Consider the following 23,752-nt stretch of genomic DNA (forward strand, 5'->3'; position numbering starts at 1 on the left):
AACACTTTTCAGCTCGTTTGAGAGCACAGCCGAAAGGGAAAGGCAAAAAACATTCACATATGAACAGATTAAAAGGAAGTTTTTAAACGAGAAAAGCAATATCCACCTAGCAATACACTGTGCAAGTACACCGTGACGTGCTGACATTTGCTGACTAGCTCTAGTGGCAAGGCCAAAAAAAGCCACATTAACAAAGCAAATGCAGTAAATCTGACCCTGACAAACTCAGAGCTGCACAGACTACCAGGGTTATCCAGTTTCCGGAAAAGAAACTGCCTATAAACCATCAGGTCAGAATCCCCCAGTAATAATATACCTGTGATACAACCTAATTCATCTCCAGTTGCAACCTCCACAGCCACTCAATCCTCTGTCAAGCCTGAAAGGAGCCCGTGAGTGCCACAAACCCACCCTGCACAGGCAGCAGCAGCTCCCTGGCCCTGCCACCACCACAAATCAAACCCCAGGAACCGGAACCCAGCACCGCAGGGAGCTACAGAACTTGGACTGCTGCACACAGAAGCAAAGAAGCACAAATTCTGAAGACTAATCTAAGAAAACAGCAAGCCAATAGTGCCCACCCACAACTGCTGTGTTTTGGGACAGAACAGCTCAGCCACGCAAAAGCCCTCGGAACCAGAAGCTCAGTCACTGTTTTCACCCCATTTCAACTCATCACTCTGAAGACAGAAGCTGAAGGCAGTTAGTAAGGACACATCTGAGGGCTGGCAGAGCACACAGCCACCCTCAGAACCCAGGTGTGCAGCCCTCCAGGTGGGGACTGACCACGCAGCCCCCATCCAGCTGCCCCTCACTCAAAGCACCAGCAGATTCTGCAGATGTTCAGAAGTGCTTAACTTTGCTAAGCACCTCCAGGATGTTCTCAAAAAGAATGAACTCTGATGAGAATTAATGTCTAATGGTGATCACACACTGAATTTGTCAGTATTCCTTGGCTGATATTAAGAATAAGGCAAATTTTAAGAAGCATCAGGAACTACTTCCAAGGGCTCTGTTGAATGCAAAATCATGGACTGGACTTAAGTTCACAATGCTGCTATTGGTGTTAGCATTTTGCAGTTCAGGATTGCTTTGGGCAGCCAGTTACAGTATATTAACAGTATTTTTAATGTTAATTTTTAATCCAAGCTGTGTGATTTGAAACTAAATATATCTGAGAGTGTTTTAAAAACCCCAGCATTCAGGAAAATGGACATCCAGCAGCACGGCTAAGGCTACCAAATAATTATCAAATCATTAAAAGGCAAATTAATCCCTCTAATTTGGAGCATTCAGATTTCTTGAGCTGAATATCAACGAAAAGATGTCACCCTTCAAGCAGCAAAGGAAAAACCACTGGAAAAGCAAGGCAGTAGTTGCTCAGCTAGCACAGTAAAACAACTTATTTCCAAAGCAGACTTATGCTTAATCTGCATGTGTGGCATTTCTTCTGGAAATGTATAATCCTTTGCCACAAACTCCCTTAAATAGCTTTGTAATAAGATGACCTGATCACAGAAGTTGGCAATAGAACCCTCCTTAGAGGGGATACGCCACTAAAACCCAGCAGTAATTTTCACAAAAAAACACCCTTTCTTCCCCAGTCATGCCGATTTTCCTTAAGAGGGGTAAACAAGACATCTGCACACTATCATTTCAAATAACCAATTTCACACAGGGGAAAAAGCAGCACTGAGGAGGAAGCCTCCTGGCTTCTCAACATGTTTCCCTTCATTTTCCACTCTCAAAATTAGTTAAAAACTCTTGTATTTTTAATTATTCTTCTTCACTAATTTAGACAGAAGATCCTTACACTCTTCAAATAAAATTGGTGTGTACCTGTATATTAAAAAAAAAAAAGTTAAATACATTATTTACAAGCAGAGACCAAAAGAAGATCCAGAATGACTTCAGCTTGATAAATGGCGTAGATGTCATGCAGCTATCTGCAGCACAAGCCCCTGACCTAATGCACATCTTCCCCAAGCCAGAAGTGCACCCCAGAGACCAGCAAACACTTACTGTAATTATTTACTGTCTTCTGAGAAGACCTGCTGTGATCTATACACAGTAAAAGTACAATTATTGGATGTGGATAAAACCACAAAAACACCCTGTTACAAGCCCATGCTCTTTTGCCATGGCAACACCGTAACTCAAACTCCTGCAACAATTGAATTGTCAGGATCCTGCTTTAATGGGAAGCGATAATGGAGCTCTGAGGCAGCAATCTGGGAGAGCTTTCTTTCTAGAAAGAGAACAAACAGAGAAATAAAGAGGACACTAAGAAAATTTATGATCTGGTTGCTTTTCCAAGCGCAGCTTCTAATGACACCCACAAGACGAAAGAGGCTCAATTTGACCAGGAGTTGTGGTTTGATGCTCTGAGCTGAGGATGGGGCTAGAGGGGAGGGCTTACAAGTGACACTTCTCAGAGGGCTTCCAGCAGCAAATCCTGGGCAAATCACAGCCATGTGCAACAATTCCTGTCTACAAAAAACATCTGAGCTACACAGACACTCAGAGGAAAGCAGACACTGGGAAAATCTGGCACACACTGCACTTGTCCAGTTCCAGGCAGGAGGCACTGGCTCACAGCAGCATCCCACAGAGAAGGTGAGAACACCTTCATACTTGTGTCTAACCAGGGCAGCTCCTTAAGTAAAGCACTAACTAAAGAGTTCCAGCTGCTCCTAGCAGGAATTATCCAAGGAAACTACTCACACAAAATCAAATACACACACTGCACACACACTGATACCATAAGGAAGTGGGAAGTCAAGGAAAGAGTTGGCAAGGAGCAATTTCTAAAATTAAAACACTGCCCTACTGTGATTTCACTGTCAATACAGTTAATATCCCCGAGTCAGGTCTGTATTGCCTGTGACAGTCACTGCTGAGGGATCTCTCCCTGCTCTTAGCTCACCTCACAAGCCTTTCGTTACATTTTCTGTCCCTGCCCAGCTGAGAAGAGCAGCAACAGTGCAGCTTTGGGCACCAGAGTCCTGTCAGGGTCAGCCCAGCACATAGCCTCAGCTGTTCTGTGAATCTGCTAAAACTGAATATTGCCCCTTTTTAAGGCTACTCACTGATTTTGTGTGCTGCAAGTACTTACTCACTATTTTACCCATCTATCAATCAACCTTCAAAATATTCCACTAGACAAGAAATAAGCATCCCACTGATCCAGCTCTGACAAATCTCACAGTGTTACAAATACTTACATACACCATGTTAACAACAAGCAGCTCATCACAGAATGGCTATTCACGATACTGGGTGGAAATACCATTTTATTAAAACAAACACCTTGTCTACAATGTCTCCATTCTGCTGATTGTGCTAATTTAACCTAATATAGAAATAGCTATAAAATGAATGTGATGAAACATTGGGACACCATGACTACAAAACTGAAACACAAAGATGTTGGGCACACTCAGCCATGGACCCAAATTGTCTCAGTTTAGGATCACAGGGCTCTGTTCCCACACTAAGACGCTCAGTTTTGGAATAAAATCTAGATTCTGATACTACTCGAAAAAGTAAACAAATTCTTTGCAGAGTCTAATGGATGCTTCCACTCTCCTGGTATTTTGGTACCAGATTTCGGTACCTATGTTTCCAGAGCCTGGTTTGCTCAGTCAAGTGACAACCAAGACAGTTCATTAAAAATAAATAGACCCAACAAATGGTCCATGGCTATAAATTTGCTAGAGGCATTAATTCTCGCTGCAAGACTTGAGTTTAGAGCCCTTCTAAGAGGTTTTTTTCACACACACAAAGGAGCTTTACCATGACTACTTAGCAGCTAGCCTGAGGTATAGAGGCTTCAACAATGAAACAAATATATTCTTACATGACAGGGTGTTTGTGGGAAAACCAGCTTGTTTCCCCCTGTTGTTTCCAAAGATAAATAAGTAACTCATGGACCCCTACTAAACTTGTTTTTTAGTGAAAAGCAGATGTACTACAATCATTTCACACACCAGCTTTGCATACAAAGGAAACAGGATTCCAGCAGGCACAAATCTTTGCTTACAACCTTTGTGGATAAATTTCAAGAGTTGTTTTGGATATACGAAAATAATTGCCTTAGCATCAAAACCTAGTTTATAGCTGTTAAATTACATGTTTCATTTTATTATACTTTTTCTGTGCGTTTCACCGCCTCTATTAAAAATACCTGTTCCTTTATAGATAGATATTAGTAAGTATCTGAAACTATTAAAAAAAAATCTTTCATGCTTTTATTTCTCAATTCATTAAAAACATCTTCTCCTTGATTCAGTTTTCTCATTAAAAGTGCCTCTATTTTGAATTATTAGATAATTATCCCAGATAAAACAGTTCAGAAGCTTTAAAACCTAGGCAGTGAAGGCAACAGAGCAATGAGAAACATTTCCACTGGAGAATACAATCAAGGGCTCATTCACCATCCAACTTAAACTTAAAACCCTTATCTAAACCAAAGCAAACAAAATCCATGAGTCTCAAAGCCACTCTTTCTAGAAGAAAAGGCTCAAAGCCTTATGAGAAACTCGTTTTGTGGGACGCCTCACATTCCATTTAAGGTTTATTTCACTATATATATTGCTGCTTTTAATATCAACCAGATGTGACAACGAGGCCTAACCAGCCCTGTAAAAGATGCAAGGATATCCTGAAGCTCAGAATCTAGGAGAGGCTTGGAGGAAAAAGCCAAAGGTACCTGGAGTTGAAGTGAAGGTTAAGGATGCAGTTATAATCTGAGAAATCTCTAAATTCAATTCCAGCAGTTCTCAGAAAGTGGATTTCAGTGGAAATGCAGTGTATGTGACCTGGTGACATCGTGAATGCATCAGGGACAACACTGCTGTCCCAAACCATGCACATGGAACAGCATGAGAACCTCAGGTGTGTCCTGCAGCCTTTCAAGCACATCATCGACAGGAAAACACGTCCTACATTCTGATCCCCAGCAGCAGCAGGGCTGGGGAGGCTCTGCTGATACCAATCTACAGAAAAAAAGTTGGTTCCCTCAGTGAAGTCCCAGGTTTCAGCCTTGTTGACAGAACACAGAAAAGCCCACGGTTGCTTTTTCAGCCTTTAAATACTCCTGAAACGTTAACAGGTCTTGCCAAAACCCTCCACCACACCAAATTACTGCGTGTTCAAGCATCTCAGTCACTCCATCTCCACCAAATTTTATTCATGATAATAAACACGCTCAATTTTCACACTCTCATCAACCTACCAAACTTAGAACGTCATCTTTTTTATTAAGCTCTATCTTAAAAAAAAGTTGAGCTTGTACCTTCATGAACAAAGCCATAGACTGGCACATTCACTGCATGCCTGCTGGAGAGGGCAGCTGCAGAATCACAGAATTCATCTCTATTTCCTCCATGGCCAAGTCTAGGAGCTCTTCGTTCCAATGAATAAACCCAAATCCTACCATTTGGACACATTGCACCGAAATGTTTAGTTCTTGAAAATTTTGCATTGTTTGAGCTGTAGCAAGCTTACACAATTAAAATAATTGACTTTCAGACTTTCTACTTTATGAAGATTATAATTATTAAGAAGAAAATAATGGAGTTATGTCTGAGTAACTCAGAGTTAAGAGTTGGAAAATATGGCAGCAGAAGTACTTTCAGCTATACCATGGAAAATTAAAATTAAGACCAGCATTATCTACACTTTTTAATGTTCATTTAAATTCACGCCTCGTAAATTCCACAGAATCTACCTCACCCCTGCATCAGCCTGTCTTACCAATTTTTGTTTCACTGCTTTTATGCCCTTTCATCACTTTCTCAGCTCTGCTTTCTTCTGCAGAGGCTGGGTCGGAGCAGCTGCGGGGAAGAATGCAGGCACCACTGCCCCTCCACTGAGGCATCTGAGCCAGCTGAGAGCAGAGGGGCACTGCTGCATTCAGACAAGTCAGAACAGAAGCAACAACAGCTCTGAATCTACCAGCAGTGGGACCAAGACAGTAACATGAAACAATAGAGAGCAACCATATATACAGGAGGGTGTGTTTTTACAAATCCTAGTAGGAAGCAAGTTTTTCATTTTTATCCCATGACAGAAAAACACGCAACCAAACTACACTTGGAACTGTAACAGTTCACTTGAGCTAAGATTTATTTGCTTATAATACACACTCTATTTATATAACACTAGGATCTTCAAAAGAAAAAGCGAGTTTCTTCTGACAAACAGTGTTAAAGTGATCTATCTAGTGCACTGCTCAACAGTAAGCAAGACTGAAATGTCAGTGAATAAAGACAAATGTTCCGACAGCATCCGTTGGGAGGCATTACAGAACACAGCATTCAGATTAATCATTCCACTCTATGTAACTTTATTACAATCTTTATATTCTAAAAGCAAAATTATGGCCCTTGCTGTTAAGGGCTATAATGGATCATGATTACGCGACCTACTGAAAAATACACTCTGTGGTACTGAGCAGCCTCAGCTACTTTCACTTCAATTCTTTGTGCAAGGTTCCTGAGGACAGATGCACACCAGTTATCAACACGCACAGCATTCCACTGAAACCACAAATTACCTTAGAGTTCCTCTCATGATATCCAGGTACAATGAGACCACTCACAGAGCAATTTTCAACATGTTAAGTTGGAATTTGAAGAGATCCAGGTAAACTCTGTAAAAGCTTTTCCCTTGAAAGCATCATCATATCCTTAGACAACCAACCCCAAGTAAAGCAACTCTTCAAACAAATAAATACACTGGCATCTTCCAGAGACCAAATAAAGGTATCTGCAACTATGTCCCAGCTCACCTTTATACCCAAGCAGAGTATCAAGATGCAGAATTTCAAAACCATGCAAAGAACATTAGGAAATGCAACCAAATTGTTCAGCTCAAGCAAATCCACTCAGCAAATATATCCTAGTGAATTCAAAAGTTATGACAAAGCTTGCAAAGCAAATCCAACTATGATTTTTCCAAGCAGATTTTAAGACTAAAAGACAGCTTTAGCTTATATTTTTTAAATCTTTTTTTAGAACTGCAGAATAATGACATCGACTCGTACGGTTTTTCATGAACAAGTTTAAACAACACCAAAAGTTTGTTAGAGAATTTCTCCAAACTATCAATATCACTAGTTGCACAGCACTGTTCAGCTTGCCTCTTTTAAACATAAACCAAGATCCTACTTCTTTAAAGTCATCTGATTCCAAAATTAATCTGCACTATCACCATGTGGTTTGTATCTCCATGGGAAGAAAAATTTACTGCACTGTCTAAATGGTTTCTTTGGTTGCACATTGATGTATTAAAACAATTATAAACACACAGGAATGGTGAAGTTTTTCAGCCACTCTGTAACAACTTCACAATTTCACTAATCAAAACACAAGTCTTAGTATCTGATCTTCCATTAACAAACTCAAGCATTATAAGAACAATTTAACCATATTTCAAAAAGCCAGTCTGGATCACAAGTTTAACTTCGGCAGGATCCAGAAAATGATTTCAAACAGTTTTTGACCACTCTTTTAAAAAGGCAGATGACTCTTTTTTTCATGGTAAGTATGCAGGCACCTGCTCATCCATTTTATTTTTATACACTTTTTAAAAATATATATTTTGTAAATCATCTAGTATTCTAACACCACCCTCTCCCTCCTCCCACCGAAAAACAAACAATGCCAAGTTCCTGATATCCTTCTCTTGCTGTTGAAATGGGCCTTGATGCCACCTAAACATTTCATAACAGTTTTATATTTCAAGGGAAAAAAATATTTACTTCTCCATAGTTTCTCCTCTTCCTGCCCGATGAGGCAAGCAGCCATAACTTTGCTGTTCTATCTGGCAAAGCCTTGGCTTACTTGAAAAGATAATTTTCCAAGCTAAAGAATTTATAGCTACCTCCATTATTTTCAAATAAGTATATGCACTCTCTCTTTGTGGACATCCAGCCTGAACCAGATAGGTGAACTTGACACTTTCCATGGTTTCTGTGGCTCTACAGAGAGAGGTCAAAGTAAGTCACCTTGACGTCATCCTGGTGAATACATGAGGAACAGAAAAATTTTGTGGTTTCTCTTCCCTCTGATATTTATGCTCTACCGAATTACAACTACACACAAGCAAACATAACACATCCCCTAAAAAACCCTTACTTAGCTGGCAGTTTAATATCACAAAAATTAAACCTCTTGCCACAGTCAAAACACAAACATGTGAATCTGCACAATTAAGAACATAAAATAGAAACACACCACAGAAAAATAAATCAGATTATACTTACAGCCTAGTTAACTTCTGTGTGTTCTGAAAAAGCAGCTCGGGGAGAACTTGCAATTTATTCTTGTTCAGACGCCTAAAGAGTTACAATCAGAATAAAAAAAAAAAAAAAAAAATTAGATTATCTTCCAATTGAAGAAGTTTATTCTATTATGCATAAACACATGAAACTCCCACTGCAGTAAACCTCATGCTATGAACTTGCCATTGGATGCCTCGTGCATTTTATTCATAGAGGAGGCAAACTGTGTCAATCGTAGAGCACCTGCCCACATCCACGAGGTGGGGAGCCAAGGGACAGGCACCACAAGGTTTTTGGGGAGCCAAGGGACAGGCACCACAAAGTTTTAGTATGGATGAGTACACAAACATAACTTTTAAATTTTCCCCTGGATGCCTGCTGAGAATCATACACTCAGCTCACTCTGCTTCAGGAACAGCTACTGGAAGGAATCTCGATTTTCATTCGCCTTCAAAAAATGTAGGCACAGTAAATTCAGTAACTTGACCAACCAAGATTATTCCCAGATTAGCTATTATTTCTGTAGCATACATAATTTCTTTTTTAAACAATTTTTCTTGAAACTTCACTTGGAAAACCTGAGCACTGTTGTAGAAAATATGAACATATGGGTAACCAGATGACTACATGGTGATTTGAAATAGAATATTAATCCTGAAGATTCTTCCAGGAACATTTTAGAGAACAGATTAGTCTTTATACATTAGTCCCTTTTACTCACTCACTATATGAGTTTTACTCTGGTGACAACTTGCCAGTTTTCAGAAAACAACCATTCCAAGCTATTGCAGCCCTGTAACTATAAAAAAAGCATGAGCCTCCTCTCCATAACACGTGTGACAGCCCTGCAAAATCTAAAAGCAGTTCTGCTTGTAAGACACGAGCTTGTTCTTCAATTCTTTTTCAATGGAAACAGTCCCCTGCCCTCACAGTGCTAAGGAATGCTATTTGCATAATGAGTTGACCTGAGCTAATTACAAACAACCCCACTTCGTGAAGGGGAAGCGGAGTTGTTCTGTAGGTTCCCGTATGAGCCTGTCTTTGTGCCCCCTTTGCTCCCCATCCACCTGCCAGGTTAACTTGGATGGCAGATCTCTTTTTGCTGAAGCTGTGATCTCCAAAGACGCCTGAACTTTTATAAACCCACTGCTGCTTAGCACCCCATATCTGCTTTCTCGTTTTCCTGCATGCTGAGTCATTTCACTGTCAGAATTCAAGAATCCCTGGAATTGAAAGGCCTTCCTGAGATCAAACTAACGTTGTGGGGTTTCATATGGCAGAGCTTTCACATGGCCACCATATGAACACGTCTTATGAGATAAAGGGGTGATAGAGAGGGGAATTTTAACTCCTCTTTCTGACACCTAGAACAGATCAAAGGCTGCGTCTGCCAGTCCACAGAGCCTGAGCACTGTGCATTACACACACCACATGAGAACCAGTATTTGTATCCGCTGAAGTTATTTCCTGCAGCTTTTACCAACAACTCAATGACAGTTTTGAGATAAATGAACAAAACCTTTAAAGAATATGAGAGATGCTAGTTTTGCATCTGAGAAAATACATGGGAAGATTTGAAACTGGACTCCTTACACCCACGTGACATTTCACAATTTTAGACCTAAGTAAACAATCTTATTTAATTCAAGGTTGATGGCAATGTGCTACTTAGCCCTCAAAGTAATTACTTCAGTTAATCATGTTTATCTTTTAGAATAACAGGATGAAATGTAACAAAAAAACCTCATTCAGGGCTTAGCACTTCTCATCCATCCTCCTTCACCAAGGCCACCAGTAATCAACGAGAAACACCGAACAAAATCAACTTATTTATCATCCAAAATGCAAGAGTGCCAGTGAAATGCATCCATTACACACAGTGTCAAATGTTTATTCCTGTGTCTGATTATCATCTCAGAACTCACAATGTACACATAATTACACACTGTCAACCCAAAGGCATCTGACTCAAAGGAACACCCCAGGAGTATATTTTAAGAATATCCTTTCCTCTACTTGCAAGGAATTTCACAAATGTTGAGCTTATGCTTATTGTTTTAAGTCAGAGAAACTAATCAAAATCAGATTAAATTTCTGGAGCAGGAGGTTTCATACCAACAAGCAGACAAGAAAATATATGTAGTAACAAGAAACTGCATTTCCAGGTTAGCAAGCTTCAACCTGAGATGTCAAATATTTACAGTTTGCAGTGAGACAACCCAGAGGGGGGGAAAAAACTACCATTGAGGTTTTTTTCCCTAATTTACTATCAAATTAATCCAGAAGATTAAACATTTTAAATTATTTCCTACTATTTGTAGGGGCCAACACCTGTGATAGCAAAAGGACCAAGTTCCCAGCTGTCCTTTTTAACTCCTAAGCATTTTAATATCTCAACCTGAAGCTCCCTCCATACTGATTTTCTTTCAAACATTATATGAAGTAACATCCACACAAGGACCCTTGCAAAGCTCTTCACTAGCAGTAAACATTTTGTGTGGGTCTAAATGTACTCAACATTTTTAATACGGCATCATTATAAATGAAATTCTTTTTACGCTGCAGCAGAAAGCAAACTGAATTTGTGTTATCAAGGCCAGGAGCTCAATGAAATTCTGCCACAGCTTTAACGTATGTAAACTCAATTTTCAAACTCCCCCAGCACTACTGGTAAGTCCTCCTGCACAGACTCCATCCTCCAGAAGCTTCAGGTGAGCTTTATTTCTGCCAAAAACCAGAGCTTGCAGCTCTCTAACACCAGGTTATGTTACTAACTGATAACAAAGCAAATTAATGTAACACCAAATACCCGAAGACAAGTGTCTATCCATGTCTTGTTTCAAGCTATGAAACTCTCCAAACCCTCCACCACTTCCTAAGATTTATTTCAAGTTTAAACTCCCACCAAACATAATTTTATTCATAGTTTGATTCTCGGGGGAACAAAGGGAATGAACAGGGGGGTGTTTCTGTTGAACATCACCCACTGTATTATAACTTCTACTGCAACACTTACTGAAATATAAGACTAGATCACCTCCTAGAAACTTAGACATACTTGATGTAGGATACATTTAACATGCTCATATTTATTATGTGCCAGAAAGCCACCAATAGCCTAGGAAAAAATCCCAATTACACCCCTTATTTCTCTTCCTGGGCTTGAGAGAAAGGCCATTAAGCAAGTCCTCAATATAGAAGTATCAAAGTACCAGACAGGATGTTTTTAAATTCAAAAAAAAAAAAAAAAAAGAGACAGAGACGTGTTTAAAGATTATTTAATGAAAAGACCAAATGTTCTGAAGGGTCATTTATAAGCACTGTTTCCTCTGGTTTGACAAAAGTGCCAAACACAAATGAAATTCAGTGGAAGAGCTCCTGACACATCATTTGACAAGAACTGAAGTTTATCCTCATCTGTCAGTATCAGTTCTAGGACACAGAGGGAAACTTCCAGTGCAGGGTGAAGCAAACATTAGGAATGCCAGCACAGGGATGGAGCTGTGCTCAGGAGAGGTGCAAAGCACAGGCTGGGCTCACCACAGGATCTGTTGGGCTGCTGCCTCTTCCCACAGCAATGATCCTAGGAGAGGAACAGAAATGCCCCCTGCTTGCCTGGACCTGTTACCATCCCAGTACTGCATAAATCTCAATCCTGTCAGCTGTCCAATTTTAATTACAGCGGTACGTTTGATTTTGTAACAAGTATCTTGGAAATGGTGAAGCCACATAACAGTGAAATAAAAGTAGGCTGCAAGAAGTTCATAAACAAAACAAGCCAGAATCTTTTAAAATGATTCTGTGGACAATGTTCCTGGGACTCTGCTTTATCAAATATAGATATTCCTGATTTTAAGTTAGTGACTTAAAATAGAAATAACACCAGGGTATACCTGGAAAATGAATTTAAATCCAAGCCAGTTTTGCAGCTGTAACTGGCTACATCATGGAGGAATGACAGGTCAGCTCTGTGAATCTGAACAGTGGACTACAATTTAAAGAAAAAATATCAGACCAAAACCCTGGGACTGTTCAGACTGGAAGTGCCACCTGGGATGCAGCACAAACAGAAACCCTTGGAACTGGGCTGCTCCCTGAGGCTGGGAGCACAGCAGCCCTGCAGCAGCACGTGTGTGCACACAGCACCCAGGTACAGCCAGGGGCAGGGAGCAACCTGGGGCACGGAGCCAGGCAAGATCTGCCGCACATTATTTGAGCTGGGACTGCTGGATGGGAATGCAGCTGCTCAGACTCTGGTGTATTCCGAACTGGATGCTTTACAGCTAATAAGACCTGCAAAGTATTCCGGGAATTCGGAGCACTGGGCAGAATGATGCATAATCATCCAGTGCCACGGAACAGATTAGCTCCAGCGCTGGATCAGAAGCAGCTCTGGATGTGCACAGCATGGAGCCCAGACTAATAAAGCCTCCTGGAAGCTGAAGAACTGTGCAGAGAGGCTCTCCAGGAGTCATATCAGCTGTGGCAATACCTGCATTGAGTCAAATTTATTAACTCTGATTAGACCCATGCTGGCTGTGCAGTCAGCAATCTCCACACACTGTGGCTCCCTCCATCTTCCAGACTCCTTTGACCACTGCTATGCACAGCAAATAGGACTTGGCACATTCTGTTTCGTTAGTCTGCTCCTCAGGTCCCCAAAAGTGACCCTAAAGAGCTGACCAGGCACCAAGTGCACACAAAGTCCTTGGTGTGCAAGCCAAGGGTCTCCAGGAGTCCATCCATCACCTCCAAGGCTGGCATGGAGACCACCACACCAGGACACTGCCCTCTCACTGGGCTCAGATTCACCCTGGTTCTGCTGGAAGATGTTTAGGGAGCTGCAAAGGATAAAAGCTGAAAGCCCATACCTCTGTCTGCAGGAATTCGGTGTGAAAGTCAAATACTGCCACTTCTGGAATTATTATATATCACTGGCACATTCTTAATAATGGCTGCTTACTTATTCCTAATACTGGATGTAGGCTTTTATTCTCATATAAAATTAGCAGATAAATGTATGTACTTCACTGCTTTATCATGTTACAAACTGCATTTTCTTTCTTTATAGCTCAAATGGCCTAAAATGCAGATTTATAGGATTTGTGACCTTTCTAAGTCCATACACACAATGCTGCCCTCTGGTTTATTATGTTTTCTTTAGAGCAGCCCCACACAGCATCAAACACACTGCTCCAACACAGGGCAAACACCTCCTCTCACCTCCCAAATTATTTTGGTCATATATATAAACAAGCACCGGTTTCTCCCCTTGCCCCCTCAGCCCAACTGGGGGTTCCTGTGTCCTGAAGGCAAAGGGATAGAGGGAAACAACCTCTGTGTCAATCACAGAATATCAAGGGCCCTTGAAAAAACAATGGAGAAGTTATTAACTGTGAAATTCCTGCCTTCCTGGCTCCAACCAGGCTAATCATATTCCTTCCTCTGTCTGAAGCTGGGATAGGAGAGAAACTTAACTATTAAGATTCCCCTGATTATTTAAACACGGAGTAAAAAACAACCATTGAAGCCTGGAAAGAAACAATGCTACCAGACTAGAGAAGATTGAAGATGTTTATCACGATCATTCTCTGAAACAAACGGAGCAAAACACCTACACTTTACAAAGGTTATTTTAATATTATAATTTTGCTTTATTCCTTTTCTTCTGGATAATTTCTAGGTGAATAAAACCCCTTCAATTCTGGTAGGAAAATGTTCAATTTGATCTTACAGCAGAGGTCATCTTTTCCTGAAGGAGAAACTTTCTGATTTCAGCTGCATCCCTCACGCTCACACCATTGGAAGGATCACATTCAATTCTGGTTCTCTTGTCTCATGGAGCTCCACGGAGCTCCACTCACAATAAGAGCAAAGGGGAGCTAAATTTAATCTCCATTGAAGGCATGATCAGCATAGATGGAAAAGATCAAAATGCATATGGAAGCAGAACTAGAACATTACTCAATTTGCAGCTATTTTAATCTTTTCCCAAAAAGAATCTAAACCAGATTCTTTGCTACTGCAAATTGAAGAAGACATTCCAACAATCCTGCAGTGCTACACCCCTCACATGCAGAACATCTCTTCCTTCTCAGGGCTAGTATCACCAGGGCAGGGCTTTAGAAGGTTCAGAAGAATTTCAGGGTTCAGAAATCCAATAAACAGATAAAAAGAACAATTACAATATCAGACTTTAGCATTTCTTATACAATTAATTTGCATATTATGAAAAAGCTTGGGTGCAATCACAGTCCCTGACTTCTCATTCATTTATATACAAGGTACAAGGAGAGGTCTGAGAAGCAACATCAACAGATCACACCAAATCTAATTGTAGCCAGTGTTTTGAGACAGAGCATTTTCAGCCCCATGCTTTGTTCTCAAAGCTGCAGGACAGTTTTACTCTGAGTAGGAAACAAATCAGAGAAAACCCAAACTCCCTTTTCTGCAAAGTTTCAGTGAGCTGCTGCTCACTCACTCCACAAGAAATTTTCTCCTTCCAAGTCCCTTCAGGCAGACACTTGCCTGCTTCCCATGGACTATGGAATCAATACGAATGCCCAACGTAAAAGAAATGCAAGTATTATTTATTCAAACTTGGCAAACTGTGCCTGAGCAGAAATCACCAAATTTACATGGCTGTGAAGGAAAAAAAGCAAAGGACTTGGCTCTGCTAGATAATCTCACAGCAAAAATCTCTTCTGCACGTTTGTTTTTCATTTAAAATGTCTTGCAGTATTATATTAACTAATATTACCGAACACATTCCACCCAGAAGTTTAAGCTGATACACAGGCTCTGAGTTAAACCTGACAGTTTTATTATTGTGTCCAAATAGAGCTATTATCTGCTTTTAACCCCACAAATGTGTGTGATACCCATCAGCCCTCAAATCCTGTCTGCCTTTCTGAGCATTGCCAGCTTTGACCCAAATCAAAGCACCTCATGTTTTTCATGAAGTAAATAGCATTCAGCTCCTTTCCACACAAGTTCAACAACTTTCAGGTTTAACATCCATATTCACATTTCTGCCTATTACACAATTCATTCTCCAACAGAAAATCAAAACTACAGTGTTTTTAAATTTTTTAAATGGGCAGCTTTAAAGGAAGAGTCCTGCTACTTCAGCTTTTAATATCCAGAAATTATCCAAGTAACTTTGGATTCACTCCCCAGCTCAGCCATTTATTTTATTTCATTTCACACTCAAAACATCTGGGTCTCCCTCTTGGCAATGAGCAAGGTCCCTTTTTCTCCTTTGCTGTCAAGAGCTCTATGGTATCCCTCCTTGGAGACGTGGCTCAGGGAACATGATGCAGCTGAAGGAGCTCCTACAAGTTACTTTAAGGAAGAAGTGATTACATCACAAGCTTGGGCAGAACCAATAAGCAATAAAAATGACTTAATGCACGCAAGACTCAAACAGAAAGACAGGAGTTACTGAACTCCAAGGAGTAACTAAGTTTTTCTTTGGAAGCACTGGCTTGGGAAGCAAGAACAGGAGCACAGCCAATTGCCTGCAACGGTTTCACCAGAAAATCCTATTAGAGTCAAGAAATACATTGTGATCATTAATGTAACTTCTCCTTTGCTCCCTATCACTTCCTCTCTGTAAGGAAAAACAGTCAAGATGCGGCACCCAGTAAAAAAAAGTCAACCTTATCCATTACTTTCTGTCATCACCTCTTTATATTACTGCCCTAGGAAATAAAGCCAGATGATCTATAATGGAATTTCAACAAGGGCACTATGAGGAAGCCCAGGATAACAATATTACAGGATTACGGGGTGGGACAAATGAATTTTTTTATCCACATGATGTGTTATTTCAGAAGCTTTTACAAAAAACAGGAAGAGATACCACTGCAAGTTGCTAAGGGACCATATTTTGAAGGAAAACTGTTCATAACAGTTATAACTTTGAGATCCCTTATTACAAACTTAGCAGGCTGGGTGGTCCTGGTTCACATTTTCAAAGCTGTCACAAGTAATAACCTTTATTACCAACCTCTCATTAGACTGAGAAAGATTATCTCTCCTCTCTCAGAAGTGCAGAGTACATGTCTGTGCATTTCATGAGCACAGGAACTGCAACACTTCACAGCTTTCAATATTAGAACCCATCTTTTTTCTTCCCTAAGTATCTCCTCATATGAAAAAAGCTGACATCAGGATGGACGAGAGAACTACACAGATGGTCTCTGGCTAGGAACAAACTAGTAACACTGGCAAGGGAAGCAGGAGGAACAGGTTAAATTTTAACTTCTCCCAAAGACATGAAAAAAAGTAAACATCCTAATTACATTCCTGTGATCATCAAAAACTGGAATTAATGCCCTGAAGTGATACAGAAATGGCCAGAAACCTCAGCAGCAACTTAAGGGAAGATGAGACTAGAGACTCTTAAGTGTCAAGAGTATTTATCAATGACATCAACAACAAAATCCTTTCAATCCAGAAGAGGCAAGCAGAAGTGCATACCCAGTTTAACACAGCACCAAGTTCACAGAACTACTGAGTTACATGGAGGCAGTACAGTAGTTTATACAGAAGATTTTAATATACATAAATTAACAATTTCTTTTAACTATCATTCGAAGAAGCCAAAAAAGCTTGAGCCACAAACTCTAAAGTGGAGATGATCTCTGCCTGAAGCTGCTTCTCAGTTTCTGAAAAGCTTTTAGAAAGTTCTGTTTCAATTCTGAAAAAGTTAGGAACTCACACTTTGTAACTTCAAAATTCTCATACAGAATGATAAAGACGGGGTATGTTTTCATTACTCCACTGACTGTTGTGAAAAGAACAGGAACATAATCCAAGGAACATAATCTACTGGAGTACCCCTAAGTGTCCATAACTTTTAATATTTCATCAACTTTTGTAAAGACAGTAACATGGACATGACTAAACCATTATTTTACACCAGTAAGTAATCTTTCCAGGTCAGAGCTGAAAGCCTATAAAGAAAGGAAAAAGCAAATTTCAGCATTCACATCTCCAAGCCATGCTGCCCCTGTTGACAAGCCTTAGAAGTTTATATTAATATTACTTCCAGAAGTCAGAAATTGCTGTGAACAATTAGCAGGAAAACTTGTAAGTACAACTATAATTGTGATTTTCAGCAGAAGAAACAGAACCCTGTTCCTGTTTGAATAAGGCAACAGCAGCCCTGCTCCCCACACTGTCCATATATAGTAAGGAATGCTTGGGGCACTGTGGTGCTCCTTCTCCCAGGGATCTGTGCCAAGCAGAGCCAGGAAAATAGGAAGACCTGCAGGATCATCTCCTGCTGAAATCAAACTGGATGCTTAAAAAAAGGATCCATCCTGCCAAGCCAATGGAATGACTGTAAGGAAATGACAGAAGTGGCACAAAGAGCATCACAGTGCACACTTGAGTCCAACCTGACAACCCAAAAGCCAATACCAATAAGGTACTGCCCTATTCAAATAGAAACAGCTCTCAACTCCTCTGTCAACAGTGGGAATTACCTATCACAGCTCAGCCAGAGGACATCATCTCCTAAGGAATCCACAAGGGCAACCAGCCACAAAATTCACCTTGTCTAAAAGCTGAGAGTGCCCAAGTTATGTGATAACTCCTCTGATCCTCTTCAGCTTTCCCAGAAAGTTTTCAAATGCAGGGGTCAGCTCTTCTGAAGTGCTTCAGTACCCAGCAGTTCCCATTTCTCTCCTGAATTCCTAATATACTACAGGATATCTATTCCACTCAGAGTTACCAAATCCAAGTATGAAAATGTACACAGAATGTCCGTAACATCTGCATGAACCCTGAAATCCTCTCATGTTTTTGGGACTCTCATACTAGAACACCTTGACACAACCAGAAACATCCAGAGAAGACATTATCTCCGAGGAACTGAGAACACGACACTAATATGAAGATAACTGTAAGCCAACATGCATTGGGTTGTTCTGTTCCATGTGGAAGGAAGGTGCAGCTTGAGGGGAGCTCCAGTTCAAGAGACACAGCTGAAATGGAGTTGTGCCACAGGAAAAGCAAAGTCAAGACTGTACTGATCTGATCCATGACAGAGAGACTTCAAGATCCACATATTTATGTATTCTCCAAGAAAAAAAGTGCTTTGAGCCATCATCGTTTCACTCCGGAACAGGATTATTTAAGGATTGCTGTGCTTAACAGTACAAAACTCAGCCAACACTTACGGTATTTCTGGGATGGCAAGCAGCATAATCCTTCTAATATTAGGAAGCTCAAAGAAGTAAAACCCTTTTGATGCAATTATTTAAGCTACATAAAGTTCACCCAAATAATTCCAGACCACTGATGCAGCAGTTCTTACCCAACAGTAACACAGACACTTAAGCATTTCCTACAGATCTGGAAATGACTGCTAAATCCTTGAGTGTTTTGCTTAAGCAAATATCCTCATAAATCTTCATCAAGTATTAAAAAAAACCTGCTAAAATCAAACAAACAAACCACAGAAAAGAATAATGTTTAAAAGCTCTGATGTAACGTCCAGTGCTGATGAGCTATTCCAGCTGAATTACGGCTGCACTGCAGTGGAAGTGTCCTTATTCCACTTGCCTTGTAACCACTGCTTTCGGAAGCTCAAGAATCCTGTGGTTAGAGAACCTCTTGTCTGCATAAATGAGACCCAAATTTGTTTTTCCACGAGTTCTTGTGGGTCAGTGACCTATTACAAAAACGTTTTTGATGAAATCAGGTCCGTTTATTTTCATGTTGTTAAAATAAACCTCGTTGTTTTGTGGCCCTGGTCAGAGGTACTAATGCAAACCAAACCCTCTCACTGAAGCATTGCATCCTGCTCCCTCCTCCTGCCCTCAGCCCCCCCTGCACTTTTCCTGTATGTGGACTCCTCTCGTGCTGGCCTATTGACAGAGCTGCTAATGGCTTCCCTTGGAAAAGAAGGGCCAATTTTTAATTTTTTATTTTTTTAATAACGTTTGCAAAAGAAATAAAAGGTTTGCTCTTGGACCAGCCATAACCAAGAGCTTGGCTGTCCAGCAATAGCTGAGTAATGTATAACTCTCTAATTATAGTTATATATTATATAGAACTACATAATTACGTGCTAGAGACAGAGCAAGCCTTGAAATGTGATGGTATTAGTGCCCTCTTGGAGTCCCCAGGACATAAACAGTAACTAGGAACCATCATTTTTCCAACTGCACATACCCTATTAGAAAATATCACCTCAAAGAAGAAGTGGTTTCTTAAAACTAATTCACTCACTGAATAGTCCCCAAAGGGTAAGGAAGTGACAGCTACGGTACCATTTAAAAATTTATTGCAACAAGAGTCCCATAAAAATAAACACAGAAGTTGGGTTCTTGGACAAATCTCACAGACAAGGAGGAATGGGAGGGATTCATCTTTGAACTCATTTATAACTAACACAGGCTTAATTTTTTGTGTGTGTGGTTTTTTTGGTGTGCTTTTTTTTTGTTGGTTGGTTTGGGGTTGTTTTTGTTTGGGTTTTTGTTTTTTTTTTTTTTTTTGCTAAATAAAGATGTTCCAGTAGAAACCCAAAGCAACAGGCAGTGCAAGGGACTGACAAAGCCATCAGCTGATCAAGGCTCTCTGGTTCTTTTCCTACCTATTCCTTCAATTTTATCACCAGATCAGATTGCATGGACAAGCCCTAGCCTTTACTCATCAACAGCAGAACGATGAAATTTTGACCATTTCAGAATGTTTGTGCCCCTCACATCAAGTACAATTCCAATGGAAGTGTCTGGGGTGCAGGAACACACATCATCACACCTACAGCTGACACGTGCAGCAATTTGTGCCTGGCTGACTGGGGGATTGATTTCCTCAATTCATCCGCACCTACTTTTTCAGTCCTGAAACTCCAAGCGCAGAAAATGCAGGTTTTTTTTTTTTTTTTGGCAAATTGAGACTGACAGCTTGCCATAATTTCATCAGGGCCATAGGAAAAGGAAAAGGCAACTTTCAGGTTTTTCTAAATAGATCATAAGAAACACAAAACATTTTCCAGCACGTGGCCTGTATTCACACCACACCAGCTCACCTGTGCAGCAAAGATACATATTTCAATTCTTGTAGTAATGCTTGAATAATTTTAATAAAAGCTATAGTTATGAGCTTTAATATGAAGAAAAAACCCCCAAGATCAAGAGCCAAACCACAGATGCCTCTCATTTGAGGTAACACCCTGATCAGAGCACATGACACAGCTGAGCACTGCTCCTTTTCAAGTACCCAGCACCCACAGAATGACAAAGTCTGCCTCCAAAAAAAGCCCCAGATATATTTTTTTTCCTGTTTCAGCTTTTCATTATGCTTCTGTAAGTCATGTTCCCAGTGCTGCCGCTAAAAATCAACTGACCCTTTCACACAGTGTGGTTAAAACTACTGAAATACTTAGAAGAGAACCACAGACAGCTTTATTAAGACACTGAACAGGACAGTGACTTTCTGTACAAGCAAAACACAGACAGGGGGCATCTGAAAATGACCCAGGTTTTGCTTCTAGAAGTCGTTTCAAGCTTTTTTTTTTTGTTTCACCACAGTCTTACTCCATTAGTGACCTATACTTACACTTGAACCACTGTGTCACCCAAAAAATAAACAAGTTCTACCTGCAAGCCCCTATGGGCAGAAGGTAAATACAAATTAATCTTGAGATACTGAGACAGAAGTATCTCTGTGTGACTATAGACTATTTGGTTATTATGGGGCACATTTATATTACACAATATTCAGTTTTAATCATGAACAGAATTAACATTATTAGAGTTTAAGTAAAAAAAAAAGACCAAACATTTTATTTGGCTTTTCTAAAAAATAACATGAATTCTCTAGTTGCCAAGTTCCAGTTACCACAGCTCTGTGGTAGATCTTTTGACGAAAATTCAACAAGTTGCTAGGAATAATTCCTGACAAAACTGGTGACTGCAGATATGAAATCAACAAAATTTAAAGAGAAATTCATGAATTTTGGACTATAAAAATGTGAAGCTTTAAGACAGTCTTCATTTCAAGGATGTGCACTTACTGCTCACAGTAAATATGGAAAATGATTTATCATTCCTGGTCACTACCATTATACTAAAGCCAAAATAAAGGAACATTTTTTCTGACATTAATGGAAATGATAGAATACTTTATTCACTATATGAACTGGGTATATCTGCATGAACTAGGTCTTACTCGAGTATTTTCTCCCAACCTTAACTGTTGTGAGAATCTTGACTCTATATGGAAATGTATGTACCAGACATCCTGCAACATTCCCTTGCAGAAAAAAAAAGGACTTTTTGTACTAATAGCTGCAAATCCCCCTCCTCTCCCAGTTTTATGTTGATTGCATCTCTGAAGTGTGGGAACAGCAACGAGAGAGTTTCTTTAAATAAAAAAGAACAATAATCATTCCTGACCATATCTGATACATCACTTGCACAAAGCACTGACATTTCCCTAAATTACTGGCAGTTAAATAGTGTAAGAAAAATACACCTCAGTGAAATCTTCCAGAGCAGCCAGTGCACAGTATTGACAGATAAGTGAAGCATGTGAGCCATATCCTGGGAACATTCACTTTGGCTGTTTGAGCCAAGAGCAGCACATAATGCTGAACCAAAAGCAATACACAATTAATGGACTTCCTTCTTCCTTCCAAGAATGAACCAAGGTGAGCTGTCAGCTTGAGCCAAGGTGAGACTGGACACAACGTGGTACCTGCATTCCTCCACAGCGGCTGACTGAAGTGCACCACTCCCACTCAATCTGGCAATATCCATTTTTCTATTTTATCCTTTTATCTGTAGACACACACACTCCCCCATATAGATCCACAAGAGCTCCTCTGTCCTCGTTACTGGTTTTGTCCTGTGTGATTCTAAAGGTAAAACATCAACCACACAGCTCAGCAAGCCACCTTTTGCATCTTGCATAGTGGCTTCCAACATGGCTCATGAATAACATTTGTATTTATTGTATTATAAAATATGTATTTATTATAATTTTATCTTCTTGTTCTAATTCACATTCTTCAGTGAAGCTACTGATTTTGCCTGGGTTTTGTTAAGCAAGTCTTATAAGAAACAGGAATTTCTTACTGGTGACTTGACAGGTCTCTAAAGTCAGATGTCCAGCCTGAGCTCCTGCAGGGGTGAAGGACAGCTGGAAGTCCATTAAACACCTCTGCTCCAGGCATGACAGAACAGCAGGGCTTGCCAAAGCACCTCAGCTCTCTCCATGGAAAGGACATAACACTTATGATACTTAAAACGTGGTCAGCTAATTCAGCAGGGGCAGAATTAGATTTGGAAAAGGAGAGGCAGTTCAGTTTCTTGCAAGAGGTGAAAATCAGCAAGTCTCCTTTTCTGGGAGTGACTTCCAGCCCAGCCAGCTCCACAGCCCCCTTCCAGCAGTGCCAGTTTGCAGCTGCACACAGGCAAGGATGGATCATCCTCCCGACACCTCTGCCAGCTTCCCACCTTTTCCTCCTGGGTTTCTCAGCTGGCTGGGGGTTGGTGTACTCCACAGCCCTGGGAGCAGATGCCTTTGATGGGTCTGATTTGTGCTCTCTGCAGGAAGGCAAAGTGAAAACCCCCCCAGGTACAAGAGAGGAGATCCATCCCCCCCCTCCAGACCCCTGGTTCTGAGCCAGCAGCAGGATCCAACTGTGCAACTCTGGTCAGTAATACCAGGAAAGGAACTTGTAAATATGGAAAGCTGCTACATGAGGGTGTTGCTGCTACTCTGTTGCTATCAGGGTCAGAAAACAGCAGATGAAGTAGTGATGATGACATGGTCTACCCTTAAACAGCAAAAACTGCATTACAGCCCCTAGAAACCTGAGACCCATACTCCAAATCAACACAATTCTTGAACGAAGTAGTCAGACTGTACCCATGCGAGTTAAAACAATTAGTCCCTCCAAATAAATTCATAAATTTACCACGTATTTTTCAGAGACATTGCCTGAAAGGGAAGCCCTGAACAAACCCCAGACTTGAGAGTAAAAACAAATGGAAGGGATTTAAATAATAGTAGAAAAACTCTGCGGCACCAAGTGCTCCATTATCCATGGCTGTCCCACCAGCATCCAGGAATAAAACCAGTAACACCCTGTCAGATACTCCCACCCAAAACATTCTGGCTCATCATGTTGGACTTCTCACACCATAATCACTCACACAGACACTCATCTGAAAAGCAATGCTAAATTTGCTTAAAAATGCAAGGTAAGAGAGACTGCTTTGTCAGATATTGGTTATAGGACTCCTCTTTTTTTATGACTGGAATAATTTCTCAGAGGATGGGGGAAAAAAGTTATGGACAATATTAATTAAAAATTAACCACCATCAATAAATATTCCTTAAATTTGCAGGCATCAACCAGTGTACCAGGGAGCTTCATATTGCTTAGCTCACAGCTGCAGGCAGCACAGAAGCACTGATCCATCCTTCCAACCAGGAGAC

At 40.5% G+C, this 23,752-nt stretch overlaps 1 protein-coding gene across 1 annotated transcript in view; it reads right to left on the reverse strand.

The window, feature by feature from the left end:
- The window catches only part of SLIT3 (slit guidance ligand 3), a 519,844-nt gene that overhangs the window by 419,103 nt on the left and 76,989 nt on the right, over positions 1–23,752 (reverse strand). The window contains exon 5 of the mRNA XM_058422439.1: positions 8,270–8,341. Within this exon, the coding sequence (XP_058278422.1) occupies positions 8,270–8,341 (72 nt within the window). The remainder of the gene's footprint in view (positions 1–8,269; positions 8,342–23,752) is intronic.

The sequence above is a fragment of the Hirundo rustica genome, chromosome 14 (assembly GCF_015227805.2).
Source record: "Hirundo rustica isolate bHirRus1 chromosome 14, bHirRus1.pri.v3, whole genome shotgun sequence".
Taxonomy (NCBI): domain Eukaryota; kingdom Metazoa; phylum Chordata; class Aves; order Passeriformes; family Hirundinidae; genus Hirundo; species Hirundo rustica.